The sequence below is a fragment of the Talpa europaea genome (genome assembly GCF_964194135.1).
Source record: "Talpa europaea genome assembly, chromosome: X".
In the NCBI taxonomy this organism is placed as follows: domain Eukaryota; kingdom Metazoa; phylum Chordata; class Mammalia; order Eulipotyphla; family Talpidae; genus Talpa; species Talpa europaea.
The window spans coordinates 54,318,324-54,329,582 of NC_140081.1; the positions used below are offsets into that span (position 1 = coordinate 54,318,324).

At 36.7% G+C, this 11,259-nt stretch overlaps 1 protein-coding gene across 1 annotated transcript in view; it reads right to left on the bottom strand.

Moving 5' to 3' along the window:
- RPS6KA6 (ribosomal protein S6 kinase A6) overlaps positions 1-10,944 on the bottom strand; it is a gene marked incomplete at its 3' end in the record, with an annotated part of 242,802 nt that extends 231,858 nt beyond the window's left edge. The window contains exon 1 of the mRNA XM_084259149.1: positions 10,858-10,944. Within this exon, the coding sequence (XP_084115275.1) occupies positions 10,858-10,935 (78 nt within the window). The 5' untranslated portion in view covers positions 10,936-10,944. The remainder of the gene's footprint in view (positions 1-10,857) is intronic.
- Between the last annotated feature and the right edge of the window lie 315 nt (positions 10,945-11,259).

An 11,259-nucleotide genomic window follows, 5' to 3' on the forward strand; every position in this document is an offset into this window, starting at 1 on the left:
AAGAGAAGAACATTTACAAAGAATTGAATAAAGAAGTAGACTGAACCACAAAAATTAAAAGCAAGTTGGAAGCAACAGACTTTCATGTATCAATTATCACTTTAAATTTAAACAGACTGAGCTCACCAATTAAAGGACATAGAGTGTCCGGTTGTATTAGTAAATAGAATCCAGCCTTCTGCTGTCTCCTGGAGAAACACCTTAGCTCCAATGACAAAGAAAAGACTCAAAACAAAGGGTTGGAAAAAAATTCTATAAGCAAATGGGACCTCAAAAAAGGCAGGGACAGCCATGCTTATATCAGACAAAATATATTTCCAGTTAAAAACCATAACAAGAGACAGGGAGAGACAGTTTTTAATGAACAATACATCAGGAAGACATAACATTCATCAATATATACTCACCAAATGAAGGAAACTGAATTACACATTAGGTAACTACTATCAACTCTGAAAACAGACATTTAGGAAAAAACACAGCTGTGGCAGGGGACTACAACACTCCACATTCACCTAAGCAGAAAATAAACATGGACACAATAGCTTTAAACAAAGAATTAGACCTCATAGATATGTGCAGGAAAATGCACCCCCAAAACAGAATTTTTCTCAACTGCACATGGGGCACTCTCCAGAATAGATGATACAGCAGGAATAAATCTTGAACTTAATGAAATAATTTAACAGTTACCACAGGGATCAAGATGGAGGGAGAAGGGAGTAGAGAAGAGGCAGATGGGATACTGCACACATGGCTCAGTTGAGGGTGAGTGTAACAAGTGCACATATGGAGGAGCAAAAATGGAATCTCAATATTAAAATATTATCTTGGGAAAAAAATCAAAGTTACCACACAGATGGTCTTTGTAGTAATTTGTTATTTGGGTTACCTGTGCTTTTGAATGTCAATTTTATTTTGTTAACACTCAAGGACATACCTTCCTTTTTTCCTTCCAACTTATCGTATTCAGACTTCTATACACAAATACTGCCTTATTTACTCTTTATTTGTTCCATCCCTCCATAAAACTAAAAACTACCAAAGGAATGGAATCACATCTCGTTACTCTTTGTAACCCCAGTAACTACATACTGAGTGGAATATAACATAGGCAAGAAAAATACTTTTACATTAGAATAACTTAATTTGTAATATGAATGAATTAAATTTATATAATAATTTCAAATTCATTGAAATTATATAAATTATTATTTATATAATAATTTCAATAAGTAAATGCCATATTTTACTGAGATTTTATTACTTGAAACATTCATAAACAATTCTGAAATTTAACTTTAAAAGTATTTCCAGTTAGTCATTTTGCTTATCACTTCTGACTTTTAATTTGAAATTCTGTCAGCAGGAATGCTGCTCTATCAAAATCAATTTTAAAGTGCATAGCTTGAGTCATTCATAAGATTTTTAAGTACCTTATAAATTCTTGACATTCTATATCTTGAATGGAAATTATTTCAAAGGACTATATATTTTCACACATAGATTTCTAACCCTAAATTTTGTGAGCAGGAAAGTACAGTCTTAACAAACCACATTCTGAAGCTATTCACCTAACTACAACCCATTAGCTAAGATTTTTTTTTAATATTTTTCAAGGGTTATTAAAAATATGAAACAGGTTATATGCAGCAAATATTATTTGGCCTCTTAGGGGAAAAGTTTAACATCCCTTGATCTAAATTACATGATTTTTAAAATTCTGAAAGTAAGTTTTTTAAAATCACAAAAATTATATTGAGTTAACCTAGTAAAGAAAGAACAGTGAAATCATCTATTCTATGTGATTATAATTGTCAAAAGTACACACACAATATTTCTTCACACAGAATATAATCATAATTTCATAAAACTCAACTTGCATTTTCAACTTACTTTAGTTCCAACGTCCCTTATACCCTGTATACTTAAAAAAAAAAAAAGGCTAGCAGGATGGATTATTTTTCATGCTTTTTGAAACCAGGAACTTTACTGCCAGAAACAGGAAGTATATCTCACTGAAGACAGAAAGAAGAATATATTAGATTTTAGAAACTGTTAATACTAATAACAAATTAATGAGTAAGAATATTTAGTTTGCTTTTTGGAATTGTCATAATTCAGCCAAATCACTTCTGATATTTTACTTGTGCCTTACTTTTATAGGGATTCAATACAGATAAAATGAAGTACAATGCAGTTAAATGTATATAATCTAAAAAATGTAAACACTAAAAGAATGATGAAACTTGTACCTCTCAAATTAAAAAAAAATAGACTTTAAAGTTAGGAAATTTATTAAAGTGGGATGTCTCCAAACAACGCCCTAATGCAAATATTACTCTCTTTCTTCAGAGAAGCCTTTTTTCCTAGAAAAATAACCATGTGTGGACCTTGTAATTTCTGCAGCTTAATTTCTGGAGTCTGACAGCTTAAATAAAAAGGCTGAAGTCAGGGTCCTCCCTGCTGGTGGAGGGAGTTAACTCTCAGCACTATGAAGATATCTGGCAGCCTTATCAGGGCACTAACCCACATGCTGCAGCAGACCTCTCCTGTCTTGCCTGCTGCTCCCCTCAGCAGTGTATTTCAGTCAGTCTCCCTGTGCTGCTCCTCACCCTGTCTCTGGTGAATCATCTCACCCACCCACCCCCATCTCTGGCCTACACCCCAGCTCTTGCATACATAAATAAATCTTTTTTAAAAGGCTTAAGTTAGCCATATATTATCTAGATAAGTCCATGTTTCTCAGGGAGTTTACATGTTTCTTTTAAAATCTGTCACATAAGCAATTATTCATCTTACTTTCCCAGGTTCTAAACAATCTATTATGAAAACAAATAATACCCTAATTTCAAATTTGACTGTTATTCCTACAATAGCTATTTATGTTCTTTACCATATTTTAGCATATACTTCAGCAAATTGGAGGTGGAATATACAAAATCAAACATTACCCAACTGAGAACTATTGCTAAACATTTGAAGTGTGACTCACTAAACCTGAAAAACCAACCTCTTAGAATCCTCATCTCAACATCAATGCAAGTCCAAAGAATGTAGAAATCCAAATTCAAAGACAATTTATTAATAGAAATGTTTCCTTTCCATGTGGCAAAAAATGACTGTAGAAAAACAGTAAATAAAATCAAGACAGACTAATGTCCAAACGTAATAATCCTCTCTGACTGCCACAATCCAATTCCAAGAGCAAGGGGATGTACAAAAGGCAAAAGTATGGCAAACAGTGAATTGTCACATATACTTTTTTAAAAAGATTTATTTTATTTTATTTTATTTTATTTTTAAGATTGATTTATTTATACAAGCACAGGGTACAGTCAGAAGTGCAGAAGGGTGAGAATTCACCAGAGCCAGAGTGGGGAGCGGAGCAGGCAGAAGGACCAAAGTACACTGCTGAGGGGAGCAGCAGGTGGCAGGAGAGGTCTGCGCGCCATGTGGGACCCTCCTCCAGTGGCTGGGGAGCATCCGGGGATCCAACTGGCGCTGTAGAGGCCCCGGGCAGCTTCGCAACCCAGCGCTCAACCGCTGCACCACCGGGGAGGCCCTGTCACATATACTCTTGACAGTGGATTTGAGTAGGAGGAAATCTATTAATATCAATATATGTTTAAAAACTTAATAATTTTAAAAAGCAAAGAAGTGGGAAAGATCAAGAACTTTATGAATCTTGTGAAACATATTCAAAGCACAATTGTTTTATTAACTTCTCAAAATAATCACATTTTGCATTTTTAAATCAGAAGAAATTGAAGACTTTTGTTTTACATTTGCATTTTTCTCAGTAATCATCTGAGAATATTTGTATGGGTCTATTATCAGTTCCTATTCTGTTTCATTGACCTACATGTTTATTCTTACACCAATACACACTCTCTTCATTACTGCACTATCATAGCATACTTTAACTTCCAGATTAAAATGATTCCTTGCATTTTAATCTTACTTTTCAAACTGTTTTAGATATTTTAAGGACTGAACTTTTATATATGAGTTTCAGAATAAACTTGTGTATGTCCACAAAAGACCTTGATGAGATTTTATTGACCTTTAATAGATAAGGCTACTGCCAAATTAGAAATGCTAATTTATTGGTCTGATAAGGTTACTGACAACTTGTCAATATCCTCTTTAATATTGTCCTTATGGGGTAGACAGCAATATATAGTAGAAAAACGTGAACTTAAAATGGTCTGGGTTTAAATTCCAGATGTGTCTGTAATTGTTTTGTATGCCTCTTTCTCATCTATTAAAAGTACACAGCTGTTTTGAAGAATGAATGACACTGAAGAGATAATACATGCTCAACAAATGTCTCATCTCTCCTTTAGTTTTACATAGATTTAAGAAAGAGCAGATTCCAATGCTTTTTGGGTTTAAAAAAAAAAAGATAATTGGTGTCGAAATTATTTCCTCTTAAAATCTGTCCCCAACCATTTCATAAGAGTGGCAGATAGGTCCTATAGTAAGGATAATTATCCATGAGTATTGAAATTGTTGTTAGAGATCTCATGGGATATTTGATTTTTAAAATAAAGTCATTACCCCCTTACTTAGCCAGTTAATAAGCAGCAGATAATTTCACCTCTGAATGATAAGAGTAAACTATACCAAAATCAGGTAAGAAACTAAAATTCTGTTTTTATTATTATGGAAAAGACTCAAAATCAAAGAGCTGAATCATAAAGGAAAGCTCAAATAACCCCTTGGACCAGTCATATCTTAAAATAACGAGTCAGACATGAACAAAAACATTTTAATTCAAAGAAAATGCATTTTAGAGCTAACTGCTAGCTTAGGAAATGGCATGTTTTTTTTTGTTGTTGAATAATAAGAACTATATGACTATTTCCTATTTATTTTGGCCTAGGGCTATGGTCCTTTATCCCTGGCCATACCTGATAATTATCTGGAAATATGAATGTTTGACACTGAGTCACTCACATGGAAAAAACAATTAACTCCCAGGTATATATATTTTATTTAACTGCCAGTTCAAGGAAACTCAAGGCCAAATTTAAAATTCAACTACATTTTAAAAATGTAGTAGACGATTTAGACCCTGCTTACATGTGTTCTATTTCTCCCTCCAACCTCATCCTCCATCCTTTCCATACACATCCTACTTTACATTTCCCTTATCCTGAATAACAAAATAGTTACTGGATTTCATTTCTTATAAATCACCTTAAATATTTTGTGAAATGGAAGGTATAAGTAAAACACCCTTCCACCTTCCACCCCATCTTAGTTTCAAACACATGTGCGTGCACGCGCACACACACACACACACACACACACACACACACACACCCCCCAAACCAGGACTTACTTCAAATGTACAGATACAGGTTAAAAGCTGGCAGCTGAATGAAGAATCAGTTCCACAGAATGCCTCCAGAGCAATCCAGAAAACATCTCTATTATCTACAAAAACCAAATTAAGCTCAATCCTAAATCTCCTGTCCAACTCCTTTCCTACCTAAAATCAAAGCAAAAGAAAGCAAAATATATAAAGAATAAAATGCTATCCGCAAGAATAGTGAATAATCTTTGGAAACAGAATAAGATATGTAGACATTATATAGCAAATTCTAACCAAGCATTAACAGGCTTAACTCAGATTCCAAGTGCTTACCAAATCTTCAGAATATTGCCTAAAACACTGACAGCATTCAATGAGAGAAATTACAGGAAGGGGAAAAATCTTTTATTTCCTCTTCAAAATGATAAATGAAGGAGACAATGAGAGGGGTGGTAATGAAACGATAATAAGGTCCAAGAAAGCAACCACACCAAATCTGTCTTTATGGAATAGTGAGGTGATGATTAGCTCTCTTGATGAAATAATCAAGGTAGAGAAATACAGGGACCTGCCCTGAAGGAACTGACCTGAATATTCCAGACCAGACTAGTTTATAGGAAAACAAATTTGGAGGACCTGGAAGGCACCTGTTGGGGGAGGCACCAGGGACCTGTTGATCCTTCCCCAAGTTCTATTCCAAATAAACCTAGTTTAAGCGTATAAGAAATGGAGATGTACCTGTTCCTTTTCCCACATTCCAGGAAAACAAAGCACCAGTCATTAATTTGCAGAACAGCCCTCTGTTCAGAAAATGTAGTAGACCCTTAGAGCCTGCTTATGTATGTTCTATTTCATCCTCCAACCTCATCTTCCATCCTTTCCATACACCACCTACTTTACAGTTCCCTTATCCTGAATGACAAAATAGTAATTGGATTTTATTCTCAGTGGCTTTTGACTATTTAAAATGAGTATTGGTGAAGCAAGAATTACAGAACTGAAGATGATTTTAAAAGCAGAAAAAAAAATTTGGCTAATAATAAGTGGATTCACATTTGGCAGTTAAGATTTTAAACATATCAAGCATGACCAGTAATCTTTAGAGTGGTTTACTCTTGTTCAAAACAATATGATGAAGGGAAAAGTTCATTTTAGTTTTCTGTCCCCTGTGCTGCAAAGATCTATTCATCTTTGTATTAGTCCAGTGGTTAGCACAGACACTTATATTGGGATGCTTGCATTAAATACCACCTTCACCTCAATTGTTGATGGTCTTGTGCCTTGTATAATAATTTCTGCACTTATCTGTTTTGCCCACATCTATGTAAACACATGGTGGTGGGGTAAGACTCAGGGTGAAGTATCTTCAGGAATTTCACAATATAATATTATGCACTGCTGCTGCAAATAAACTGAACTAATTCCTATCATGGCAAGAGTTCAGAATGGGAAAAAAAAACTAAAAATTAAATATCAATGAAAAAGATCATTAGCCACATATAACAAATGAAATTATATGTGTGTTCTTATTCCCAAACCACTCCTAAATATAACTTCATATTTTATCCCTGAATCTATCTGTGATTACAGATGTGATTATTTTACTATGATGAAATGATAAGATCTAGGAAGGAGGGGTTAAGAAAAACTCATAATAGGAAAGACTGACACTATGGCTGAGGCTATTTAAACCCCAAGGTAACAATAATTCAGTTTAAGTGCAGAAAAGGGGCATGGTGATGACTGTGGGAAAACAGAAGAAACTATTGTGTACTGAAGATCAACTATGTGCAAATCTCCTTACTAAATGCATTAGCATTTTCTTTACATAACAATTCTTGGAGATGGCTATTTTCCTATCTATAAACAAACAACTGAGTCTCAAAGGAATTCAGTAACTTGCACTGGGTCACACAGCTAGTTTGAGCTCAAGTGTGACTGGGACCCAAATTAATCAGCCTCCAAAGTCTATGTGCATGGGATATATATACATAGTGGAATAACACTAAGTGATCAAAAAAGACAAAACATGCCATTTGCAGAAACATGGATGGAATTGAAAGGGATTATTCTAAGTGAAGTGAGCCAGAAACTGGATGATTTCACTTATATGTGGAATCTAGAGAAACCAAAGGATCAGACAAATTCTAAGACTGACCCTTGAAAGCAGAGTTTAGATCTGAGACATTCAGGAGGGGAAGAGAAAGGGGAGGGAGAAGGGATAGTAGAGAACAGGTGGGGAGGAGAGCATAGTGGTGTGTGGTGTAGCACTATGGGCACTTTGTTGGTGGGAAAACTATAGTGACCATACCTAAGGGGAAAAATTATTGATATGTATATTGTGAAAAAACAAGGATGTTTTAAAAATGTGTGTGTACATATATATATATACATATATATACACATATATCTATAGAAGTCCATGTTCTTTCCTCTATTATTACAGGTTTTCATTAAATTAATAAAAAGGATCAGTTTTCCTAATCTGTCATATAATCACCTCTCTCACTATATTTTTAAAATCTGTGGCTTTAATCATGAACTGTTTTTATCAGTGAACTGTATTACTCTCAAAACTAACTTCCTTAAACAAAAGCAGTATTGCTTAAGAAATAATAAATATAAAAGTATCAGTTACAATATGATGATATAGAATTTGAAAATCTATACTGAACTGCTCCATGAGGAATCAAGCACCCTTCTCATACTCAGAAAAAAAGACCAAGTGTAACATATGTAACATACATGGCACTAATTCATCAATGTTTCTCTTTTACTGAAACAGTCTTTTCTTTATAACCCTTGCTCGGAAATGACTAATATTATTCACACCTCAAGTAACACTTCTTCCCTGATCCTGACACAAACCAGGCAAGAGCTAAAACTGCAGCTGCCTGAGGGGTGATGGACATCCTCATATCCAGTAGACCTAATTGAGACAATAGCTGCAAGAGCTGTCACAACCAAAACTTGGTTATCCTATTTCATCCTATCAAAAACCCTCTTCCCAGATCAAGAGAGCTCATGTTTCCATTTTTTCAAGCCCGTTCTTCACTGGAACCAAGCTAGTTATTGTTTTTAAATCACCAACACCTTTTCCCATAGGACAATCTTACAAACAATGGTTAAGGTCTTCATCATAACACCTGGCTATTGTGTACTAGTCCAAAAATTTAACTGTCCCTAATAACTGTTTCTTGAACAAAAAGTTAAAAGTTTCAAACAGAATTGAGTCTCAAACAAGCAATTCACAGACACAATTCAAAGGTTAACAACTGCCCACGAAACAAGACATGTAAAAGGTATTGAAAAAGCCCCCAAAACATACAATGCATATAACTTTTAGTTTTACCAGTATTACACACACCCACAATTGTTATCAAAAAGTTTATTTCCTTTGACATTAAGGTTAAAATGTTCTTAGGATTTCTTTAATGACTGCAACACATTTTCAAAAAATATCCTCTACAATGAAGACATACTTAGTCCTAAAACCCATAAAAAGTTGAGAGCTGCAAAGTTCATGCTCAAAGGTTAACATTTCTAAAGGCAACGTGAAAAGATATAATTAAAACAAATAAATATTCTAAGAAGTAAAATTGTTTCCTTCTTACCAAAAGGTTACCATTAAAAACAATACACACACACACATACACGAAAAAAAAAAAAAAACTCTTCTAAATATTAAGCAGGTCTGTTCAAAGGTAGCATTAACTTTTCACCTAGAATATTTTTAATTAAGTCACTTGCAGGTTAAATATAACCAGTTATAACTGTTCTTGACTAAGAGGGCAGAAGTAATATCTTTACCACACTATCTGCCCCTTCCTTTTACTTCACAAGGATTTACAATATCCATTCGAGTATTTTTCCAAAGTTCACTAAATCTCTACAATACCAAAATATACTGCAAATAATAAGGAATGGTAATTACAATTTGAAGCATTTATACATTCAAAGCTAGCAAAAAACAGTAAAATAGTAGTCACGTGAAATGCTTCCCACCTCTCATCCCATTTAACTGTTTTTATAAACCAGATGTCTGCAACTGTAAATCAACAGATTAAAAACATGAGTAAAACACAACGTTCCCTTGAATAATCTTGCTAGAAAATTTGTGCAACTAGGAAAGATCCCCACATTCCAATAAATGAACCCCTCTTCATTTGTCCTGTTATTAAGAGATGTAGTACATCTTTTAAGATGCAGGTATTAAGAGGTTAGTTTACAAGTAAAACATTTCCTATAAGAGGGATCAACTTCAAGCTACTTCCTGATTTATTTCCACTATATATATTTTTGTTGTTGTTAAATGGTATTCTAGCACATAATTTAACCTTTAACCTCATTTAGTCAGAAAGTTGGAAAGAAAAAGACAAGGTAAACAGACAACAGTCCGAAGTGTATTTTTAAGGATGGAGTAAGTACCTGAAGACAAATTTGTACCTTGGGAGGTCAAGGATCCTGAGTCCTGCCTCAAAATATCCTGTGACTCAATTTTGAATTCAAGTATTTGTAGGTGTACGGTGGCCTCTACTGAAATACTCGAATATCACTCCATTAAGTTATCAGAAATGAAACAGATTTTCTATTCCAAAAGGCTCGTTTTTAATGCTACCCACTTCAACACAAAAGCGGCAATAAAAATAAAAATACCTATGCACACCTAAGGTGAACTGAGCACAGCTGACTAAAGTCCAATCTAAGCAGTTTCAGAAGTCAGAGTTAGAAGTGAAATGAACCAAAATATTTTGGTTGAACCTTGCTGTCTTACCAAAGCTTCGTTTTATAAGGGCTGCAATTTACTTAGCATCTTCTTTTAAGGACCAACTAGGCGGAGTCAGCAGTTAGGGGAGATGGGGCGGGAGGAAGAGCGCGGTAGAACTAAGACCCGAGCGGAGGCAGATCATCATCTCAATGCAGATTAAAAAAACCTGGATTCCAGTTAATCTCCACTTGTTTTGTTACAAAGAACCACGACAACCCACAGAGAAAGTAGAAAGCTAAGGTATACTCATTCTTAAGTGCAAATGTCCCCAGAGTTACTTAATCGCCTTGGTGTGTCTTTGTTGCGCTGGCTTCCTAAAGCGTCCAGTGTTCAAAAGAGAGTTGGAATCAGCAGCTTACTCTAACCTGTTCCCAGCGAGCAAACCAGGCAGAGTCACTGAGTCGGTAGGGCGCAACACCAGGTGCATCCCCACCCCTAGCAACCGCACCCCACCCCCATCGTCTCACTTCAGGTCTCGAAGTGAAGAAACTTAGTCACAACACTAGCGTGGCCCTAGAGGCAGGTTCTCTGGCTGAGGCCGAGCCCCAGCCGAGGCTGTGCTCCCCACGCAAGAGCTTGTGGTCGCACCCCTGCCCGCTCCCCAGCGAAAACCCAGATGGGAAAGGGAGTGCGACCGCCCCAGCCTCAAAGGAGCTTAACTGGGCACCTGGAACCCCAGCCCCACACCCCTTCTCATTAGATCCCAGGTCAAGGTCCTATGAGAAAAGAGGGGGTCGCTCCAGCTTGTCTGGGCCACCATACTAACCTCACCGCTGCTCGTACCGCCACTGAACACCTCCATTTCTTGTTCCCAGAACTCGTCCAGAGGAGCGTACGGTAGCATCGCCGCCTCAGGAGCACTGAAACAGGAGCTGCCAACCTCCAGGGTGGCCGCGCATCGTGTCTTCGAGCTTGCCGGCCGCCACCGCTGACACCCCTAGCTCCCCCTTCAGCGACCGCGGCCCTCGCAGCAGGGTCTCTCAGACGCTGGGAGCCGGGGTCCTAACCGCCGCCTCAGGCTGCTGCTCCCCATAGAGAAGACAATTCGCGCCGCCTCTCCCAAGAGCTGCCGCTGGGCTTGCACTCGCCAAGGCAACTGTCGCTCGCTGCACCCCACGCCGCTTCCTCCGCCCGCTCCCAGGTCCCTGCTCCAGGCTCTGTGCTCTGT